The sequence below is a fragment of the Alosa pseudoharengus genome, unplaced genomic scaffold (assembly GCF_046254945.1).
Source record: "Alosa pseudoharengus isolate Yale_2024_CS ecotype anadromous, Long Island Sound unplaced genomic scaffold, YU_APseudo_1.1 YU_APseudo_1.1_scf_9, whole genome shotgun sequence".
NCBI classification, from domain to species: domain Eukaryota; kingdom Metazoa; phylum Chordata; class Actinopteri; order Clupeiformes; family Clupeidae; genus Alosa; species Alosa pseudoharengus.
Window position 1 is genome coordinate 24262019 of NW_027468881.1, and position 24831 is coordinate 24286849.

The 24831-nt window shown below is 40.9% G+C and overlaps 1 protein-coding gene across 1 annotated transcript; it reads left to right on the forward strand.

Moving 5' to 3' along the window:
- The first annotated feature begins 649 nt into the window (after window positions 1-649).
- On the forward strand, window positions 650-24828 carry LOC143115072 (actin nucleation-promoting factor WAS-like). Its single transcript, XM_076276936.1, has 11 exons — window positions 650-1028; window positions 11959-12099; window positions 13256-13342; window positions 13653-13749; window positions 16237-16272; window positions 17009-17041; window positions 17148-17334; window positions 18494-18669; window positions 19075-19742; window positions 22123-22234; window positions 23910-24828. The coding sequence occupies exons 1-11, from the start codon at window positions 915-917 to the stop codon at window positions 23963-23965; spliced, it is 1707 nt and encodes a 568-aa protein (XP_076133051.1). The 5' UTR covers window positions 650-914; the 3' UTR covers window positions 23966-24828.
- Window positions 24829-24831: the final 3 nt, after the last annotated feature.

A 24831-nucleotide genomic window follows, 5' to 3' on the forward strand; every position in this document is an offset into this window, starting at 1 on the left:
AACTGTAATGCAATATCTACAATGCCCATTATCAGCAACCATTCATCCAATGTTCCAAAGGCACATTCTGTTTACTAATCTGATATCATTTTAAAAGGCTGACTGACAAAACAATGGAGAACCCTTTTGCAATTATGTAAGCACATAATGTAATCTGAAAACTGCTGCCCTTGTTAAGAAAACAATGCAACTGCTCTCAGCTGGTATTCTGTAATGGACTGGAATGGAAATTTCTAAGTGACCCCACACTTCTGAACAGCAGTGTACAATGCAGAGCATAGACAATTTTGCAGTTTTTGACATTGCAGTTTTTCTTCCCACTCTGTTGTTATTGCTAGGTAATTTTTGAATGTTTCAAACAAACAAACAAAAAAAACTCACATAGCACCTTATATTTCCTCATAATGTTTTGCAAAAAGGATATCTAACAGCAAATTTCAGATTCAGGTGTGTGCTCAGTCAGCTACAAGAAACTGACAGAGAGAGAAAGCTGAAAGAGAAATATGTTGTGTACACACAGGGGGCTTTCTGGTATGAAAAAAGAAGTGACACTTTAGCTGTGAATGATGAAAAAACAGAGTGTAACAGAAAGGCGAGAGAAGTAGCTGTGGTTGGTCACTTCCTGTTCGCTGTTTTTGTGTGCTGATGCTAACACATAGAATTAGGAAGAGAAACCCTCCTGGAGTCTACTCAAACCAGGGCCCTCTACAGTCAGACAGAAACTGTGTGTGTGTGTGAGAGAGAGAGAGTGAGACAGAGAGAGAGAGAGAAAGAGAATCTAACAGCAACAAAAGACAGACAAAAGACAGAGAGAAAGACGGAGAGAGAAGAGACACAGAGCTTCTTTCTCACCTGACCACAGTTTGGTGAAAGTGACCTATTGGCAGCAGGTGGAGGTGCCAGTGCAGAGGAGGATGAATCGTAAGTCCAAAGCTAAGAGCCAGGCGGCGGTGGAGAGTTTGCCCAGCACACTGCTCACTCCACAGGAGCAGGACCAGCTGCAGGAACTGCTGGGCCGACGCTGTGTGGTGAGTCAGAAAAGGGACGAACATGTGTGATACCTGATAACCTCATGTCTATGTAAAACTAGAAGTGAATGTGGTCACTCTTTTTCTGGATGTTATCCTGTCGACTATCTACTTCTACGTCAATTATATTCAACTACTTTGATTTATGATTAAGGTTAGGTGCAGGATTTGGTTAAGGTGATGTTACAGTAAAATAAAGACTGAGCTTGAGTTTCAAGCAAACCCTCTGTTAAGTCTCTGTAGGTGTGCTATCCAAATAAAGTGTTCCCAAATGTAATTGTAAATGACCAGCCATCAGGCTTCTTAATTCAGTCCTCTCTTGTTGCAATCAGTAAATATGGTGAAGTGATGTGATAATAACTGAGTTAACATTCAGTCTGTAAATTTACAAAATGTTAGGTTAAACTTGCCCTACAATCTATAAACGCGCAAAATGTTAGGGTAAAACTTGCCCTACAATCTATAAATGTGCAAAACGTTAGGTTAAACTTGCCCTACAATCTATAAATGTACAAACGTTAGGTTAAACGTTGAGCAAGGCACCTAACCCCTCACTGCTCCCCGAGCGCCGCTGTTGTTGCAGGCAGCTCACTGCGCTGGGATTAGTGTGTGCTTCACCTCACTGTGTGTTCACTGTGTGCTGAGTGTGTTTCACTAATTCACGGATTGGGTTAAATGCAGAGACCAAATTTCCCTCACGGGATCAAAAGAGTATATATACTTATACTATATACTTAAACTGGCCCCACAATCTAAAAATGTACAAATGTTAGGTTAAACTAGCCCCGCGATCTGTTAATGTACGTTAGGTTAAACTGGCCCCACGATCTGTAAATGTACAAAACGTTAGGTTAAACTGGCCCCACGATCTGTAAATATACAAAACGTTAGGTTAAACTCGCCCCGCGATCTGTAAATGTACAAAACGTTAGGTTAAACTGGCCCCACGATCTGTAAATGTACAAAACGTTAGGTTAAACTGGCCCCGCGATCTGTAAATGTACAAAACGTTAGGTTAAACTGGCCCCACGATCTGTAAATGTACAAAACGTTAGGTTAAACTGGCCCTGCCGGTCTGCTCCTGTGGCTCTCAGTGCCATAACACCCAGCAAATGAGCCTCCTTTTGGCATCGGGCTACAAACTGTGCAAGTGTTACAGCATGACAGAGGTCAGAAGCAGTCCACAGCACACATTTGAGATCTTCCCCTCTGGTTCCCGTTTTAAATATCCATTAGCCCGAACCAACAGATACAAACACTCCTTCATACCATCTGCTGTTCAGTTACTGAACTCTAGGACACGGAGATAACCCTCTGCCCCATACACTTCTTGTTCTATTTATTATTTTTAATTCTGTGCTTCGACTTATTTTAATTCTGTGTTTTGACTTATCTTGTGGAAGCGTGTGTGTGTGTGTGTGTGTTTATGTGTGTGTGTGTAACCTTGCATGCTACATCTGCAAAATAATTGCCCTTCTGGGGCAAATAATGTGTTGCTATTACTACATGGTCACTCATATAATTCTATCACCCAAAAATGTCACTGTGGTTATATCTAAATAGAAGATAGAATATATTTTTAGATTTAGAATATATCCAAAAAACAGTTGAGAACATATACCAAGGGAGAGTTCAGGGTAGTAGAGGCCTATGTTCACTTGTGATGACATACAATTTGACACGTTTAAAGTTTAAGACCAGTATAAAACAGCCACAGTGAGCTTCTGAAGAGTGTAATGCTGTGCTGTTCTGTGATGCTCAGAATGGAAATGAGGTTTCAGCGATTTTATACGAGCATTCACTATTACGTTCAAGCATTTGCACATCCATGGACTATCCAACCATGACTTTTTGAAGTGGGGAAATATTTTATTACTTGTGTATGTACATTTCTTATTTTTCATAAATAATCTGATCAAGTAGAACACACAGGTACACTAAGAGCATTTTTGAAGTGGGGAAATATTTTATTACATGTGTATGTACATTTCTTATTTTTCATAAATAATCTGATCAAGTAGAACACACAGGTACACTAAGAGCATTTTCATCACTACAATCTCTAACAGTCACAATCAGGTGTCATCGGAAGGGTTATTTAGCGCCTAGATAACGGTCAACCCGAACTGAAACACGCATCAGCATTTTGAACAAACATCTGTAAACATCCTTGACAATGAATGATGAATACAGACATTGCCAAAAAGTTCTGCTTAAGTTTATTTTCTGATGGGAAATGGCCCTCTCTTTGCATCAGACAACCATCACAGTCAAACCTCCATTTTGGTTGTTTGGTTGTTGTTGTGGAGGAAGGTGCCACTACCGTATGTGAAGTGCAAATTGCACTTCAAAATGACTGCAAGAGTTTCACTGGGCCAGTGCAGCATGAGGAGAAGAAGGTGACAGCCACATCCTGTCATTTTAAATTTAGTGATGCTTGTCATTTTAAGCTCAACCATGCTATGCATTTCTCATCTCCTTTGTCATGGTGGTAGACCTCATGTTTCTGCCCAGATAGTGTTGTTGGACAGGACTTGGCCCCTGAGTATCGCTGGTATTGAAGAGCTCGGCCCAGTTCTATGTGTATTTACAACATCTGATGCTGTCAAACCAAAGCGAGTTTTCTGTTCAGTTGCATAATGCACCTTTGTTTGTGTCTGTGTCTGTAACTGGGTTGTGATGTGAGTGATGTGGTTTTTTAACTAATAAGACCTCAGCCCCCCCCACCCCCCTGACCCCACCTCAGCTCTGTTTGCTCTGATGCCTGCCACAGGAAGTGCACTGCAGAATCACCACTGCACACCCTATCAGTTTTATCATGCCCCCTTTATCAGTGTCACACATTCATCAGGTGACCACGTCAAACTGGTGCAACAGGCAGATGACCAGAGCACAGGGCCAGACCAGAGCCTGTCAGAAGAAAGCAAAAAATCTTTAACGAACGGCAGCGGACAAAAGTTAGCACGTTGGCATAATGGAGTGCACAGTCACTCTCACTTTAGTGAGCAGTGCACCAGAAATCCTCAGAAAGCAGAAGACAGTCTGGGCAGGGTGAAAAGGTGATAAACTGTAAGCAGAAAACACTCATGGTTTTTGTGTATATCCTCGTTCAGAGAAAGAAAAGCAAAAAAATTGTTCTTTGCCTAGTTCTTGGCCTCGTCATTGCCTAATAAACCTTTTCATGTGGAGCCAGAGTGTGCGACACTTCACTATCATTGATCTTTCTACCAGTGGCCTGCACCTCACAAAAGAATCTTTGGTGTGCGTTACATGCACTTTTCCTTCTTCTATGAATGTAACACATGTCCCCCATCCCTATTGCAGCCTCAGTATGACAATCAATTTATCAATATCAAAAATTCAGTATCTATTGGTTGGTTAATAAGAAGTGCCTACCTCATGCTTAGCTCACTTGAGAAAAATAGGCTCCACAGTGGCCGCACAGTCTCTCACAGGCAGTGTGTACGCCCTTACCTGTAATCTGGAATAACACAACCATCATGTGCATGCGATGCAGATGGTGTGCACCAAGCTTTTAGGCATGTTTCACAATGAATGGGTTACATATGCATCATGGCTGCAGAGCATTGTGGTTTCGGTAGAGGTGGGCACAAATATATCAAAAACTATTTACAAATAGTTTAGTTACAAACTACAAATACTGGCTCATAAAATGTAACAAAATAAAATACAAAATACTGATGTGAAAAATGCATTTAATTAAAATACAAGTAATTAATAATTTGAAAATACAAGAATACCCACACAATAATCATGGTATATCAACTATTAAAAGAAAGGCATATTATTGAAAACGTATCCCAAAAGACACGGAATACTATTTTCTGATTGGCTGGCAGAGGGCTATTAATTCTGTACATTGGGGCTAACCAATGAATGTAGTACTGGGCTAACCATTTCCTGCATTTTTCTTTTTGTCCATTAAGTCCATTAAGTGTTTTTAATGCTGTCCTGCACATCAGCGATTAGGTACTCAAGGTCATGGGGTCAAAGGTACAGTATATGGGGTCAAAGGTACAGTATGTCCTAATGTTCTCCCTCAGTATCTTACCTGTATCGTTTTCATTTTAGTCTTGTAGCACTTGACACACCTGACAATTCAAGCTCCTAAAGTTAATTACATTTTAGACATTTTAATCAACTACTCGTGTAACTGTATTTAAGTCGGGAAAACGTGGATGTTTTTGATTACTTCTACGTCTGGCTACGTATGAGCCCGCTAGCATAGCAACATGCTAACACATTCGCACAGCGCACCAGAGCGTTTGAGTGCACGTACCGACACGGGAGAGTTATGTCTCAACTCGTGAAAGTTAAGGTAAGAACATATATTACTACTGACATTGGGTGGCGTGTTCCTTTAAGGGGATGATGAAACAGATGAGACAGATATAATGCTTTTAAGTTGTCTACAGCAGTGTTTCCCAAACTTTTTTTCTGGCGCCCCACTTTTTAAAAATGACAGACCATCGCGACCCATTTTACTTCAAATCTACCCTGCAACCACCAATATTGTTTTAGGCCACAGGTTCTCCAACTTTTCTATGCCTCCGCCTCCCCCAACCATACATTGCTATAGGATCCCTGCTTTGAACACGGTTGCGTTGCATTTTGAGCACCATCAGCGTGAAAAGTTGGAAATGTTGTAGGCTACGTTGCGTTTGCAGACAAATGGGTCCATAACACTGTGGACGTCAATTCCAATGTAAACAGCAAATAACCCAAGTCGTTATATTGTATTGTTGTATTATATTTATTGTATAGTCGTTATATCAGAACAAGAGGCTTTTGCGCAATAGCCGGAAGAATGCGCCTTTACTTTGGAGTTAGCGAGGTAGAAAACGAGAGGAATAGTGTTTAAAATGCACTGTTGTGCATTTTATGCATAATGCATAATGCACTGTTGTGCATTTTAAATCAGAAATAAGAATTAGTCCAGTCATTTTAGGAGAAAGGGTTGAACAAATTGCAACACAAGCAAACTTAACTGATTTTGTATCCTCAATATGTCCTGAGTAAGGGAAAAAAAGCCCTGAAGAATCCCAATAGGGGAAAGTTGAAAAAAAGACCTAAATATACCCTATTCATGCGCCAGTATTTTTCTCATGCAAATAGGGGGAAAAAATTAACCTTCACATATCACCATGAAAATTACTGAGTTGATTACTTACATCAAGACAAACAAAAAATGTATTATAAGTTTTTTTAAATTGTTTGTTAACATGGGCAAACCGGGCATAATGTAATTATGTATAGCTAATGTATAGTGACCCAAAACTAATTGCAACATTTGACAAACAAATTGTCCAAGGCATGGAGGAAGATAATACATGTCTTAACTGGGATTATATCTCATCTAGAGGGTATTTGCTTATAGAAAATATATAGTTTATGGTGTTTAATTTGTTTTCTCTGGACAGTATAGGCCAAAATGTATCCACTTTACACTAGATTCACCTTTACAGAATAGAGGGCAATGTATTGTGCATGGCACAGAGGAAGATGGGAAATGTCTTAAATGGTGTTATATCTCCTCTAGAGGGTATATGCTTATAGAAAATATCTAGTTTATGGTGTTTAATGTGTTTTCCCTGGACAGTATAGGCCAAAATGTATCCACTTTACACTAGATTCGCCTTTACAGAATAGAGGGCAATGTATTGTGCATGGCATAGAGGAAGATGGGAAATGTCTTAAATGGTGTTATATCTCCTCTAGAGGGTATATGCTTATAGAAAATATATGGTTTATGGTGTTTCATTTGTTTTCCCTGAACAGTATAGGCCAAAATGTATCCACTTTACACTAGATTCGCCTTTACAGAATAGAGGGCAATGTATTGTGCATGGCATAGAGGAAGATGGGAAATATCTTAAATGGTGTTATATCTCCTTCGGAGGGTATATGCTTTCAGAAAATATATAGTTTAGGGTGTTTAATTTGTTTCCCTTAATAGTGCAGGCCAAAATGTATCAGCTGTTCACTTGATTCGCCTATACAGAATAGAGGAGTATGTGTTATGCATGGTATGGAGGAAGATGGGACATAATTTGATTGATGCTATATTTCATGTACAGTGCATATACTTTTAGAATATGTATAGTTTTGACTGGTCTATGACTTTGGTAAAACCATGACCCATGCATAGGCATGCATTGTTAATTATTAATCTTAAACTATATTTATTAGTATAGCATTTTTGCCAGATGTCACAACAATAGAGTCACCTTTTTGGAGGCTAACTGCAGTTATCCCATCTGCACCCTTCTGTCGAATTAGGACATGATCATGTCCATCTTCAACTTTGCCTTCACAATTGTCCTGCAATGACTAACATAAACATACTGTGCTGTCCGATTATTGTTTTACACAAAACTTGTGCAAAGTAAAGGGGCATCATACAGGCCCCTCTGATTGGACAGACAGTATATCAGTCAACCCCTGGGCTAGAGGTCAATTACTATAAGACTTGCAAAATGATGGACTGATATTTTAGTGTGATATACTGTATGTTTCAGTGACCTCTAAATCAGATTACGTAAACACCAAAACCACTTTCCTAGGCTGAATAATGCCTAACTATGTGTTTGTGCAGTTTACACATTGTGGAACACTTACATGCAAAAACCCACTTGGCTCTATTTAAAGATTCAACAACCATTTCCATTGATTCAAAGGGCCACAATGTAAAAATAGACACCAATTTTGCAACAAACCAGTCTGAAATAAGCCAAAGGAATTCACTCTTTGAAAATAAAAGAATGTTCTTCAACAATGCAAGATACTAAAATTCCATGTTAAGTTAGATGGGGTCAGATATTCTTTAGAATGTGTATTCTACAACATTCTAATTACAGTTTTGTCAGTATTTGATGAAGAATAATGCATAAAACATATTTCCACCAACTGGATTTTCATGGTCTTTTACTATGGTGTAAAGATCAGCAATTGAAATATAATAATGTGAAAATAAATTCTGTTGCAATTAGTTTTGGGTCAGACCTTTGCCTGGACTATTAGCTCCGTTGTGGTATTTATACAAATTAACTATACGTAATTACATTATGCCCTGTTTGCCCATGTTAACAAACAATTTCAAAAAACGTATAATACATTTTTTGTTTGTCTTGATGTAAGTAATCAACTCAGTAATTTTCATGGTGATATGTGAAGGTTAATTTTTTTCCCCTATTCACGTGAGAAAAATACTGTATAGGCCAGGGGTGGGCAACTAATTTCCCCAAGGGGCCACATGACAAACTGGGACTGTTGAGGAGGGCCGGACTCAAAATACCGAACTCAAGTCTGAACTCAATTCTGTTCAATTCTATTCTGTTCTTGTATAACATTAAGTAAATCATATGGTTTTGTTTACTAGTCGTAACAACAGATGAAAATGTGAGGGAGACAAAGGAAAAACAGCAATATTTAATCTATGTCCAGTATTTAATCCTCATTCTCGAAAATGATTTTTTGACATTGACATTTTTTTCAGTTTTCAAAGACTTATATAAAAAAGTAGGCTACTACAATATCTATATAATTAGGCTAGGTCATGAAAATGTGAAGGGGTCAGTACAACCGATAGGCCTGTGCCACCATTTCATCAACACTCAGCAATATTTCATCATTAAATCATTACCATCATTAAATTAACTCTATGCAGAATTAGACTACGGAAATGTGGAGCAGACAATAGTAGACTGTCATTAGTTAATCAACATGCACAAAGAAAACTATTTTAAAAATGTAGGCTATGTTTTTGCTTTAACTTTATGCACATAACTGTGATTGGTCAACTCGCTCTGTGTGTTGAGCCGGCTGCTTCAAGCAACCTGTGGGTAGTAGCATCATACTAGTTCGCTAACATAAGCTTTGCAAATAAACTCAGACATATTTTGGTTACAATTACGGGGTTATCCGATTGTAAACTGTCTATCTGCCAGTAACGTTTTGAAATGAAAACTTCGTATCGCCAACGAGCAGCAGTAGGAGTTCGTTCTAACAACCTTTGCGGTGGTGAGCGACGCAGACAAGAGACACAAAACTTTGAAAGGTTTACGCCGACGTAAAGGTAACTGCATTGTGTCGACGCAGAAGCATAAATTCTATTCACCAGCACATCAGTGAGGGTGTTTACGTCGTATGCATCCACGCACAAATGTATGGGCGTACAAATAGCAGTCGCTTTCAAAATAAAAACAACGATATTGATTTGCATGCATTATCTCTATGCTAGGCTCTTGACTATTATCTTTTACTTTCACGGACCTAACGCGGGCCGGTCAGGGAAAGCCCACGGGCCGTATGTGGCCCGTGGGCCGTATGTTGCCCATGGTATAGGCGCATGAATAGGGTATATTTGGGTCTTTTTCGAAACTTTCCCCTATCGGGATTCTTCGGGGCTTTTTTTCCCTTACTCAGGACATATTGAGGATTCAAAATCAGTTAAGTTTGTTTGTGTTGCAATTTGTTCAACCTTGACCCCTATTTTGGCTTAAAATTACTGGACTAAATGTGAGGAGGTTGCTATTAACTTTAAAGATTGCCTCTGCAATCGAAACTGTATGCAAGTTGAATGGCCTTATGTCCGGTCTATGGATGTCTGCTTTAGTTGACAGCACGGTCACTAGATTTTAATCGGTAAAGTTGAGGAAATGGTATCTACTAATGTTCGTGCAAATAGGCGGATTCATGTCCCTTGCAGTTTGCAACTGCGAGGTACATGGCAGGCGCCCCACAGAACGGTTTCATTTTGAGAGGTAGATATCCATGCTGGCACCCCCTCTGCGATGCGTTCGTCCCCCAGTTTCATGCGCCAGTTTCATGAGCTTTTATGACAAAACCGTGACTATGGTAGTTAACAATCTATATCCTAATAGAAAACTGTTAGCTTTCCTGGTATCAAATGACAAATGGTATCAGTTAGTCCTATAACACAACATAAATTGTGCTGGCGACCCAAATAAAATCTCCTGCGACCCACCCGTGGGTCGCGACCCAGACTTTGGGAAACACTGGTCTACAGGGTGCACACACACAAAAATGGATTTACCCATGTTGACCATTTTGGCTCCCTCAGTTGACTTTTCTTTTAATTTTTTCCAACTTCAGACATGTCCAAAGGGGATTGTTAAAGAGAAAAATTGGAAGTTGGTCACAATGTGGCATACTACTGCATGAAAAAGGAATGATGGGTTTCCTTCCAACAGGGTAATGAAATTAGTATTTTTATGGACAAATCACTACTTAGGTCAAATTTAGAGCTGAATATAGGGATTTGCCCAAGGGATATCATCGGGCACCCACCCTATTCTTATGGAGTAACCCCTAGGCAACAATAAACAGCAAAGAAAAAAAAACTTTAACCGACAAAACCAGGTTCACCAAGATTCTGGCCTTGGGCTCCCGGACTATGATAAGCATAGTAGTCTGAGTGATGACATTTTGGCTTATTAGAGAAAAATTACAGATTTTTCTTAAAGCGATGGTTCGGAGTAATTTCACTCTAGGGTCCTTTGCACCATGACCCCGAGCCAAACACCCTCCCAGAACCTGTTTTCCCTTGATCTAACCCTGGTCGAGTAGCGCTGTCAGAAACGAATGACTTTCTGCAGGTGCTAATGGAACCAACTTAGTATCTCATAAATTACCCCACTAATAATTCCCAGAATGGTACTAAAACGTCTACAGTAGTACAACTATGTTTTTTACTCATAAAACGAGGCATTAGAAGTACACCAGGAGTTTATTTAAATAATACTTGCCTGATAGCTTCTACTCTGCTGCTATCTACCGCTTCGTTGACGTTACTTCAGTGATTTGGGAAAAGCCCGTAAAAGTTCTGGCAGGAAGTGATTACATCAAAGTTTTTTGGTATATCCAGTTTTTAATATTTTACATATTTTTACATATTCCGAAGTGTTTACAACTTAGTGTTAACTAATAATTGTTGCAAACTGGTACTACGAACAAAATATTAGTGCATTCCTGGATCTACATCCTTATGCATGCTTCCTGCCAGGACTTTTACGGGCTTTTCCCAAATCACAGAAGTAACGCTGACGCAGCGGTAGTAGTAGCAGAGAGTAGAATCCATCAGGCATGTGTTATTTAAATAAACTCCTGGTGTACTTACAAACTTTTCAATGCCTCGTTTTATGAGTAAAGAACATACTACTGTAGAAGTTTCGTACCATTCTGGGCATTATTAGTGGGGTAATTTACGAGATACTCTGCAGGTTCCATAAGCGCCTGCAGAAAGTCATTCGTTTCTGACAGCGAGGGAAGGGAAAACAGGTTCTGGGAGGGTGTTTGGCTCGGGGTCATGGTGCAAAGGACTCTAGGATGAAATTACTCCGAACCATCGCTTTAAGTATTTAAGTATTGGAAATACTCTAAATACAATCCCTCAAAGTATTTTGTTACAAACTACATTAGATTTGTTCCAATCCTGCAAAATACAAATGACAAAATACGCTAAAGCAATTAAATACATATTTAAAATATATAATTAAAATACTGCCCCTTCTGATGTTTCGTAGCCCGTGTTAACAAATTAGGGTATTCACACTGCCTGCATAAGACACGTGTCTTCATTAAAATATATGAAAATCCAGACATTCTACAGCTGTCATATACAAGCATTCCATGTGAAACGATCCTCACAGCCTGTCTCATGGGCCCTCTTTTGCTGTGGTCACTAGCTATAAGGCCCGCTCATGCATAAATAGGAGTTTAAAAGACTTAAAAAGAAAACAAAACAACAAACATGAATACGTAAAAACAACAACAAAAACACAATGAATCATTATAAATAAGCAAGAGACGAAGGGTGATCTTGAGCGTGAGTTTGAGGAGTTAGAAGTGACTCTGTGGCTGTGCTCTCTCCCCCACCCCCTTCTCTCAGTCCCTGTCCACCACGGTGGCCCAGCTCTTCATGGCTCTGCCCAATAGCCCCGGCAGCTGGAGCCTGCAGTACACTGGCGTGCTGTGCTTCATCAAGGACAACCCGCAGCGTTCCTACTTCCTACGTCTCTTCGACATCAAGGTACCAGCACCAGGCTAGCGCAGCAAGCAAGCGTGTGGACATTAGGCCTACGATGTCTGAGTTTGTCTATTTCAGCCTATTGTTTATGTTATGTCTAGTAATGTCTAGTATGTAACTGCACATAGAGATAGGAGAAATAAACTTTTGTTCTGCCATGCAGCCATTGTGGTCTGAATGACAATGAGGTTCCATTTTGACTGACTTAAAATCAACACTCACACAACTCTCACACTGCAACACTCACACAACTATCACACTGCATTTAGATAAGAGGAAGCATAATTCAGTTTATCAAAACCTCCCAGAGGTTTTCTTAATAAACCACGGGCAAAGTTTCACATACACAAATTAACTTGATAGCTGATAGCTAACATTATTAACCAAGGTACTGTACACTCAATCCAAACAGTTAGGCAGTTATAGGGATATTTTTTGGGATTGTGGGGACATCAGGGCAGGGTTTGATCCATATCACAAACACACATAAATTCCACATCCCTGCTTATTTCGCACAATATACTCAATATCCATTTAGAAGGGGACACTTTGCCCTTGGTGTTACCATTTCACAACAGCATTCTTCCCTGATCTCCTCTGATTCTGGGGCCAGAGTTGGACTGACATGATTCTGGAGCTGGAGTTAAGGGCCGTTTACACTAGGAACGAGATAACTATAACGATAACTATAAAGATAACTTTAACAATAACTATAAAGATCACTATAACGATAACTATAAAGATCACTATAACGATAACTTTAACGATAACGAGATCATAACTTTAACGATAACACCGTCCACACTGACCACGACAAGGGAAGTCTCTCCTCATGTTGATGAATGTGATAGCTATGGATTCTGATTGGATTTCAGCTCTTTATCGTTTTTCAAAATCGCTCAAAAAGTGATCTCCAATAATATTCTTCTTCATGGCGTTATCGTTATAGTTATTGTGTGGACATTGTCATTTATATGCATATTCATAGCAAGAAAGATTCTTCTTTGTTGTTATTGTTATAGTTATCATTCTTGGTGTGAAAAGCTCTTTAGAATGCCATGATTCTGGAGACAGAGTTAGAATGACATGATTCTGGAGACACCGTTAGAATGCCATGATTCTGGAGCTGGAGTTAGAATGACAGTCTTGTGTTACTCAGACAGGAAAGCAGCTCTGGGAACAGGAAGTGTTTGACCAGATGTCTTACCGTCGGACACGGCCACACTTTCACACCTTTGCTGGAGATGTAAGTATTGTCATTGTTACTGTAAGTTTTCTGATGACTGCATTTATTGACCCTGTATCTTTTTACAGTATGTTACACTTTTCTTTCTTTGACATGATGCCTGTAAACACTGAATGATCACAGTGCAGACATGCATTATAAAAAATACAGTATACAGCAGTGCTTTCTCTTACGAGCATAGATTCTTAACTTCTGGACAAAGTACTGAATAAGTCAAATTAAATAGCCCACATTTTGTATCAGTTAACAGTGATGATACTAGTGTGGTTGTGGAATCATGACGTGTGAACATGGCTCTGTCTCCTCACAGGTGTGTCAGGTGGGCTTGAATTTCGCCAATCTGCAGGAGGCCGAGAGTTTCTACAACCATGTTGATGACAAGATCTCTCAGAGGAAACACAGACAAGGTCAGAGAGTGCAGTCACTCTGAGAGAGAGAGAGAGAGCGAGCTTTATTTTAGGGAACACATGTTAACAATCGTATATGTACTAGTGCTCAACAAGGTCTGTATTAAGCATCATTGGACATTTATTGGGTCTTTATTGAATCATTTCTTATTCTTCATCAATAGATCATTCATTCTTGGTAAATCCTTGGTAAATTAGATTAGATTCAACTTTATTGTCATTGTGACAGAATAGTAACATATTGAGACAAGGCTATAAAGTTTCTATTTTGATCAATATTATATATCAGTAACCTTGGGCAAAGATTAACTAGCTGTTTATTAAGAATTTACCAAGGATAAATTACCTATTGATTACGAATAAGAAATTATTGAATAAGTACCTAATAAATGTGTGGCATATACACATATGACTAATGTATTATTGGTTAATATTGTGTTCCCTAAACTAAAGTGTTACCAACACACCAACTTGGGCCAAAGTAAATGGGTAACGTCTTTCCCAGTGCTTTAAAAAGACTGAGACAAGAACAGAAAGCAAAGATAACAAAAGGGGTCTTTCCTCTTTTTCAAACCAAAGAAAAAACTCCTTAATTGACTAATTCAATACTCCAGAACAACACATTTCCAATTGTATTAACCTTTGCCCTAAGCCTTTGCTTTCTCTTAAAAGGAACGAATTGTCTTTCTCTTTATAGGGACAACAAAAAACATTGCTTTAATGTAACATAAGTGGCCAAACACCTAAGCAATACTGTGTGCAGAAGTAAAGTGGAGCATTCAGCAAGTTAGTTAGATCATCAGGTTTAGTACGTCATCAGGTTTTTAAATCATTGCCGTGTTTGAGAATAAACAAGTTGAACAACAACATCAACATGTTACATGTTGATGGTAATTTTGATACCATAGATTTAATAGAGACCCAGTCAGACCAATAGTATGAAAAATCAGGAACAGAGTTTATTTACAATGATGCGCATCAAGGGAGAGACAGCATGACTTCACCTAAAGATCCATCAGCTGCTCTAACTAGACAAGGAAATAGTTAGAGTTTAAGTATCCTTCCAGGCTGACAGGAGATGGCGTTGGTCATCCCATCTCACGTGGACTACACTGAATCAGACCCTGATTAGTGGCAGCCTGGCAATCCGGAGCAGATAGCTACTGACGCAGCCATGCCATAGTCATAATATTCCTGCTTATCTCTAAACATAGTCACACACAAATATACACAGGGACAGTACAGATATCATACAGTCATTACATAGAATCATACTTTTAGTATCAAAGTGACCCACTAATGAGAAATGCAGAACATTAAACCACATATTGGAATATTGGACATAATGTTCTATTCCACTTTCTCTCAATGTATAGCGCTTCACAGGGAAGGGGGAACCTCACTAACCACCACCAATGTGTAGCACCCACCTGGGTGATGCATGGCAGCCATTATGCGCCAGAATGCTCACCACAGCTTGAAGTGGAGAATGAGGGAATGAATGAGGTTAACTCTTTGCCAGTTGATGACAGGAACAGTAGAATTTCTTTTGAGTGAGAGAGCCATGAAGTGGATGCCAGGCATCAACAAACACTACTGGCAAATGGTACAAAGTGCAGGGTTGGAGACTGCTGGCTGACACCAGAGAGCTATTTCAAGTCAGTGTATTGTGTTTAATGGAAAATTATAAATGTTAGAATTTATCCCCAAGACTACAATCAGACCAGATGTGATATTGAATTTGAGTGCTGTTTACTTGGTGGCTGACTTTAGTAAGTTAATGATTTCCTTTGAAGATGCAATTGAGGAAGCCTTTGAAAGGAAGAAGTTAAAGTAGAACTGTAGCAGAAGTGAGAGAACTAGGTTGGTAAGCACACCAAGACAGTAGACAGAAGATAGTTCAAGGTTTTGTGGGTAAATAAGCCAACTTAGAAGTTGTGTGGGTAGATAAACCACTACACTTTTGTACCATTTTGGTTTTGGAACAAAAGGATCTTTGAGGTTACTCAAAAAGGAGTTGTTGTGAAGCTGCTAAAAACCAAATCAGTGGTTAAGGCACACAGACTTCAATGGGCGGTGGTAGTGTATCCTTAAGGAGCTCGGTTAGCATGGTATGCAGTAGCCACAATTGTGGGTTCAATTCCCAACTGCCACCATTGTGCCAGAGGTGCTCCAGGGAGACATAAACTTCAAGGGAATATCTGAATTCCTCATTTGCATATAGAACCCTGTTGTTGTTGCTGTTTGGTTATCAGGGTTTGTATCCCTTACCCTGCCAGTAATCCTGGGAGGCTCTCGCCACCCCCAAGCCTTCGCTTACCCTGGATAGCCTGTGGCATGCCATGAGATCAATGTTCAGATAATTAGGCAGTGAATCATTCATACATTGACATATGCAGGTAAAATCTTTCAGGCGTATACTATACATTGAGATGTAGCTGTAATGGTGTCACTCATCTAACTTGTGGTATCCTCTTTTTTTTCTAGAACGTGGAGATTTGCCACCAGCACCTGGTCAAAATAGTAAGTCCAACCCATTCAATCTACTTTTACTCCCAAAGTTATTTAACAATAGCAACATTTAAACATAAAGTATGGTAAATAGTTTTAATGTTTTAAATAATAAATGGAATTTTATTGTTTGCTTTTGTAGTCGTCATTGAGGTTTCTATGATACTTTCTGACATGTTATACAATAAACTAAATCTGAAAATCTAAATTTTATAGAGTACCAAAGCCATTACGTTGTCCAGGCAACCAGATTTTTTGTTCTAAACAACCGAACCTAGATGGCGTTTTTCTATTGCTTTGCTGTGTTCTTTCTTTGAAAACGAGAATAAATCCATTTCAAGAGGATAAAATCACTACAGATCGAAACATGATTGCATTCAGGAGTGAAGCACTGCACCATGTTGACAGCGGTTTACACAACGTTAGTTTCAGTTTTTAAAGAAAAAAATAAAGATAATCTATTCTCAATAATTGCTTCAATGATCGGAAAAGCAAACTGTTTATCAATACGCAAAAAAGAAAACGTTCCTTTTTTAGAAAACTTTGGTCTGGCCTAGTATTTCACGTTGTTGATTTGGTTTGTGTAGAACAGAAATTTGTTTGCTACGGAAATGTGACGTCACACTTTAGTGCTCTATTAATTAAGCTTACAAATACCAAGATCAACATAGCAGGTAACATAGGTTCAATATAGGAAGCAAGGATGCAGAGTTAAGTCATCTAACTTCTTTATCTCTCAATCACTCAGATCGAGGACTGCCACCCCTACCCAACCAAAATGGTACTGTTCACATTATTTTGTTTCTCTGTGACTCCTTTCTATGAGGACACATTGTCTTCCTGTCCTATGTCTTAGGTGGTCATTCTGTCATGTGTTTATCCTACAGCCAAAATGCCCATGGCCACCATTGACATCCAGAACCCAGACATCCATGCCTCGCGGTACCGCTCCGTGCCTGTACCCGCCGCTTCCGCTGTCTCCAAGGGCAAGAAGGAGAAGAAGGAGAAGAAGAGCAAGTCCAAGAAGAGCTCCAAACTGTCCAAGGCTGACATCGGAGCTCCGAGTGGCTTTACGTGAGTATGGCGAGAACACTGTGGGCCCTAATTTTTTTAATCAGGTATAGGTTAAGTATACTTGCTTATACAATGAATTTGCATTTATCTCAGCATTTATCCCATCCGTGAATTAGTGAGACTCACAGAGCACACAGGGAACACACAGTGAGGTGAAGCACACAACGAGCAAACAGTGAGGTGAAGCACACACTAACCCAGAGCAGTGAGCTGCTTTGCTGCTGTGGCGCTCGGGGAGCAGTGAGGGCTTAGGTGCCTTGCTCAAGGACACTTCAGCCGTGGATGTGGGCATGGGAGAGCAGTGCTCAACCACTTCCCACATTTTTCCCACTGGTCTGGGATCGAACCGGCAACCCTTTGGTTTCAAGCCCAAAGCCCTAAAGGCCATGGCTGCCCCAAATTTAATGCTGGGCAAAATTCCAAGTCAGTCTGTGAGCAAAGTTCTTGTGCATGAACTAACAACATTATGTGGCGTAAGACAGCTTTTAGCTGACCCACCATTGATTGTGCTTAAAATCTTTCTTACAGTATTAGATTTGCAAATAGATTTTGCATAGTTATTAAGCATGCCTTAGTTAGACTTTAGACTTGGCACTTTGCTCCAGGGCTCTGTGCATGGGGGTGGAAATAAGATGATAGTGTTGGTCAGTCCCTGTGCTGCACATATTTTAATGCCCTAGGGATCAATAAAGTATATCTATCTATCTATCTATCTATCTATCTATCTATTTTCATTCAGGCACTTTAAAGTTTCTGTCAGAATCGAAGGACTGTGCCTTTAAAGGATCAGTCCCCTGGTTCTGACAGGCACTTGAAGGTGCAGTCCTGTGATTCTGACAGGAAAGTTGTTGATATTTGGCTACTGATATTACACCCCTCCCTTCTGGGCTCATAAACGAATGCACTGATTGGCATGAGTCATTTATCGCTTGGTCTGAGACACTGTGTTTATTTCCCATAGAGTTAAACTGTCATTGAACTGTACTGTACTGTCACTGTCAACCATGTTCCCTACCCCGCTATAACACAGCTATGTAAACATCCTGCTTATTGTATGTTTGAGTTCCCTGACTGTCATGGGAACGCCTTTATTTTAACAATATTGCTTATTTCAACTGCTTCCTTCCTGTGCACTCTGCTTGTCTCTCGGTCACCTCAGGCATGTGTCTCACGTTGGCATGGACCCTAATAACCTGGACCCAGACCTAAAGAAGCTGCTGTCCACCGCTGGCATATCCGAGGCTGACTTGAAGGACGAAGAGACAGCACAGCTCATCTACGACGTTATTGAGCAGGCAGGAGGCATGGACGCGGTCAAACAGGTGGTCAACCAAGGTGAGGAGTGGACACAATGGACATCTGGGAAACTTTGGTAAAAATGTTAACACACAAAGTCTGTGCTCAGAACATCGGTCCTCTTATTCACTATATAGGCCACTACATAGTTGTAACATTTAGGCTTTAAGAAGGACCCAAATTCACGACAACAGATGGAGAAACTAGGTAAAGAAGAATCTCTACTTATGGACATGGACATGAGCGACACCAAAGCATGTGGACATGAACACAACAGGCTCAACAGATTAACTTATTTGGTCAAATCAGTGTGTTTCATGGTTGAGCAATGATATTCAATATACTATAATAACTGGGATTTGTTTGTTAGTTTTTCATGTATTCATGTTAGGTAGTCTTTCCATGTGAGTTGCTATCTAAGGCTTTATCTCCTGCTGTGAACAGGTTCGGCTCCACCTCCACCTCCTGGCCGCCAAGGGCCCCTTCCTCCCATCCCTGGCTCCTCCCCCTCATCTGGTCCAGCCCCACCTCCCTCTCGCGGTCGCTCCGCTCCTCTACCCCCTGTCCCAGGAGGTGGTTCTCCGAGGGGTGGCCCTGCCCCTCCTCCAGGGCGTGGCACGTTGCCCCCCGTGCCCCTCGCCTCGGGGCGTCGAGAGTCCCTCCCTCCACCACCCCCCTCCTCCGCCCGCCCATCTCCTCAGCATCACTCACGCCCATCTCACCCAACGACATCACATCCTGGCCCACCTCCTCCTCCTATGTCACATCCTGCTGGACCCCCATCTATGTCGCGTGTGCCCCCACCCCCGACCAAGTCGCTCCCGCCCACACCTTCCTCCGCCCTTCGTCCCCCCATGACCCCGTCCCATGCCCACCCTGCTGCTCCCCCCACCCCTCCACAGCCTAACAGGGGAGGCCCTGCGCCACCTCCCCCTCCACCTCCTCCCCCTGTCCCGGTCCAAACATCCGCCCCACCTCCACCCCTGCCGTCTGGGAGGGCTGGCCCGGCACCCCCTCCACCCAGCTCTGGGGGCGATGACGAAGGCGACGGGGGCGGGGGAGGACGAGGGGCTCTGCTTGACCAGATCCGGCTGGGGAGGAAGCTCAAGACGGTAAGGTCACTTACAAGGTCGCTCAAACACCACCAAGTGCTTTTTAAATTTTAGTTCAATGTATGCAATTTTTCGCTAGTTATATTTACATGGACCTTAATCTGAATACATTCTCGAGCATACACACCACACACACACACACACACACACACACACACACACACACGCACACACGCACACACGCGCATGCATGCACACACACACGCATGCACGCACACACACACAAACTCACACAGACATGTGAACACACCCACATACACCACACACACACACTCACACAGACATGCACACACACACACACACTCACACACACACACACACACACAAACACACACAAACACACACACACACACACACACACACACACACACACACACACACACACACACACACACACACACACACACACACACACACACTTGATAACAGCTGATAACTGCACATGGCAGCAACTGCACATATCACATTCACACAGCCTTTGTCCCCCACCAGACTCAGTTTTGGCTGCTCTTATCACATGCCACATACATCTAGACTTATTACACAAATGCCCAGATGAAGGCCTCAAAATGTGTCTTTAACTTGCTGACCTGTGCTATCCAAATACACAAGTACTACCATAATTTATTACTGTAAGGTTTATACATTGTTTTCGCTAAATGTATTCAGCTGTGCGGTTAATACGGGACAGGCTACACATGGGAATGCATTTCTTATCTTCATTCTCCTTTCTGATAAAGCACGATCTGATTCTAATTCATTGGGCTACTGGGCAATGTGGTTATACTGCACATGGGTGCGGTCAACACACAGTGTGACATGGGAAATTACAGGAAAGGGTTATGTGGGCCCACTTTCACAGCCAGAGTTGAGTTTGTGTAGTAATATCTGTTATTAGATATTTAGGAACTGAAAATGAACCTCTTGTAACCTAAACAATTACTCATGCAAAGGTTATCTTTGAGCATGTCTACATTTGTTTTTAGAATGCATCTTGCGCGATCCAATCACAAGTGGTCAGCCAAGGCACATCTTCATTTACACATGTGTATTACACACGAGACCTTGCTGTTCACTTGTGTTTAGATGCCGTTCCTGCCAACGCCATATTCATTAGAACTCCCATTGTCCAGGACACATTAGAACGCATTAGAACTTCCATTATCCAGGACACATTAGAACACATTAGAACTCCCATTGTCCAGGACACATTAGAACACATTAGTGGGGGGTACCGTGGCACAACTGGTTACAGCGCCCGTACCCTGTTCAGGTCCATGTATCCACGAGGTCCGGGGGTCCGAGTTTGACGTGGGTCATTTCCCGATCCCACCCCATCTCTCTCTCTCCTAGGCCTTTAATTTGACCCTATCGAGTCAAATTAAAGGCATAAAAGCCCCCAAAAAATATTTTCAAAAATAATACATTAGCATTTACAGAACAAAAGATATTTGGTCACCTGAGTCTCAGACCACCTCAACAATGTATCCTGGTGATTGTTTACACTTCTGATCGGACCACTAAAGATGCATTTTAAAAATGAATGTAAACACAGTCTTACTGAGCTACAAGGACTGCAGTACTGTATGTGTGTCTGTGTATTTATACCTTAGCTATTTAGGTAGCTGTGTATGGTGTACTGTACGTGTGTGGCTTATGTGCGTATGGTAACCTGAGCTGAAGATTTGCAGTGGAAGAGGAAGTGGTATTGTTGTAGTCCTCTGATGCATATCTGAGCTGGACGTGCTCATTAGCGTCACCCCCCTCCCCCCTAAAACAGCACAGAGCAGGGTTTTTACTGTTGACTTTAATGTCACTACCTTTGGAATCACTATTTCGGTTTGCTATATAGTTTCATAGTGGTCCTTTTATGCGGTTTTGTCAGAACAGTAGTCCCTGGGTCACAGTCAGTTCTCATGGTTTTCTCAAGTTCAAGCAACTCACCCACCCGTCCTCCCAGGCTATGAGTTTCACACATAATCCCTTCCCTTCCATGCATATCCAAAACCTGTGAATTACTGTCCAGTACAGCCAGGCTTGTGCCACATCCCAGCATGCCTTTTTCAGGAATACCAACAAACGTCACCAACAACAACCTAAAAGCACAACTAACTTAGATGCAGGTTTCTTGGGAGCACACAATGATGTTAATCCCTCTCCTTCTCTCCCCTTCTCCCCTCAAGTATGTTCAAATACCTGCCACTTGCCAGGCTGCCATCATAAAAAAAGAGAAAATTGCTCTTAATGCCTTGCCTGGTGAAATAAGAGTTACATAGATGAGACGCCTGAGCTCAATTAACTGATAAACTAAGTTAAAAAGTAAAGTAGATCAAATAAGATGCCTGAGGTAAATGAACTGTTTAACGTCTGCCTCCCCCAGGTGCCCAACAGTAACGACCTGCCACCCCCTCCCCCGGCGGACTCTGGGGAGGGCATAGTGGGGGCCCTCATGATGGTCATGCAGAAGAGAAGCAAAGTCATCCACTCCTCAGGTAAGACTTCAGTCTAAAATACTGCTATCACCACTCACTTCTTAGTTAAGACATCAGTCAATGATGACAGATAGGTAGAAGAATAACAAAGCCATCTACTCAGGTATTACAGTATAGTATAAGTATAAATACTCTTTTGATCCCAGCATTTATCATTAGTGAAACACACACAGCACACAGTATACACACAGTGAGGTGAAGCACACACTAACCCGGAGCAGTGAGCTGCCTGCTACAGCGGCACTCAGGGAGCAGTGAGGGGTTAGGTGCCTTGCTCAAGGGCACTTCAGCCGTGGATGTGGGCATGGGAGAGCAGTGCTCAACCACTTTCCCCACCCACATTTTCCCTACTGGTCAGGGATCGAACCGACAACCCTTTGGTTACAAGCCCAAACCCCTAACCAGTAGGCCACAGCTGCCCCTCCTAGGTAGGCCTAGAATGTCTCCAAATATTTCAAAGTAAAATCACCTATCACCATTAACTCCTCAGTTAAGACATTAGTCAATAATGACAATTAGGTATGATAATAACAAGGTAACAAGGTAAAACTTTGGTATCATTGCTATCTCCATAAACTCCTTAGTTTAGAGATCAGTCAATAATGACAGTAAGGTAGAAGGATGACAGTCATCTACTCCTCAGGTAAAGCGTCTCCAGGTATGTTTGAAGTAAAAAAAATGGCATGTACATCCCAAGTTCATCCTAGGGGCTGGACAGAAATATAAGCAAGACGAATGAAAACGTATAAATTCAGTACACTATATGATGCTTCCAAACTACTTTAAAACTAATGTAAAGTTTTTATTTTTTATTTAATTAATTAATTTATTTATTTTAATCACCAACAAAACATCTCTAAATACTTATTCCGCCAGTGAAGTCATCAGTCGGTCATGGTGATTCCTGCTGGTTATGTGAGAGGTGTGGAGGGCATTCATTTGATCTGCATGAATAAAATATCTCTGAAATGAGTCCCATTCAAAACCCAGTCAAGACAATGAGGCACAATTGTGAAGTAGTGGTCATGCAGTTCAGTATGAACCATAGAGGTGGTCATGAACTCCTTTCCCTGAAAGCTAAGCTGAGGTCTTTGGGTTTGAATAGGCCTACTTGCTTTTTAAAACAATGTACAACTTCATAATACTTTAAGAGACTTAAGACACAGGTGAAAGCATTTGCTTAAAGACTTACACACATTAAAAGTATTTGACCAATGTGTAAATGTCTCCCTGCAAAGATTGGTTTTTGTGTAGACTACACATTTGACCCTGTTAGTTCCTGTAAAAAATAGTTTAGCTGGTCTGTATTTCCTGTAACATTAAAGGGTTTGGGGGCCATTCATTTGACCTACATAAACAATAAAGTCGTTAGGCTCGGCGAGCTCTGCTGAATGAATGTACGATTTAGCAAGTAAGGGTCGCATCTATCTGCAGTCCGTTTTAGGATTTGGTTAGTGTAAAACAGCCATGCGGTTTCTGTCACCCGGTGTGCTTCAATGCCACGTGGGCCTATTTGACCTACAGTACTGTACGTACGTGTTCGCTATGCAAGCTTAGGCCTGTGGAGTTTATATTTACAGCCTCTGTCAGGTCTAGTTGCTAAAAAGTAGATGTTAATTCAGCTTAATCTACATACCATGACATTTGTATCAATGTCTTTTTCGTCTGTATACAGATGAAGGAGAGGATGAGGATGTGGAGGATGACGACGATGATGAATGGGACGACTGATGCAATCTCATACCTTATTTTCTTTTCCTTTGTTCTTCAGTCCATCTATCACTTCACTTGTTTGTTATGTGTCACTTCCTTGTGCACCCTTTTGGTAGACCAGGACACAAGCTAGTCTCCATTTTGTTGTTTACTCTCGCGTGGTTCTCCACTGAAATGGTCAGCACGGTCTGTTACAATAACACTTACAAACACGTGTGCAGTTAAGAAAAGTGGCCACATTAGAGTGATGGTCAGTGTCTGTTCTCACTGTGTTTCACATGTTCACATCATTGCTTCTTTGATGAGCTTAGGGCATCATATATATGTGTTGAGTAAGCTATTGATATTCTATTGAATCATAAGTTTTAATATGAAATAGCTTGGTCTTGCATAATGCTTGCTTGCATAATGTTATGTTTGCCATGTTTTGATAGACATGACAAAGCAAACTAAATGCATCCATGGATGCTGTTGTTTCAGGCAATGACATATCCAAAAGACCACTCAATCTTTCACGAGTGCTTCTTAGGGGACTTCAAGAGATAAAAAATAAAAAATAAATAAAAAAATGCATGTGTCATAATCGACATGATGACCTAGGCCTAATAACAGGAACTTGGAGACTAAAAATGGTGTGCGTAGGTTTAATATTTTGGGAAATATAAAGCAGATGGAGGACACTATGGACCATTGCATTATTTGCAAAAAGACAACCTTATACGTTTTAACAACAGTGAATGTTTGAATGATAAGCATTGGGAGGTCAGAACCCACATGTTTGTTGCCCCCTACTGGTCAAAAATATTTTCAGTTTAAAAACATACAGTAAAGTGTTGTAGAAGAGCAATAAGCTGAGATAAATTGTTACATTAATAAATGTATTC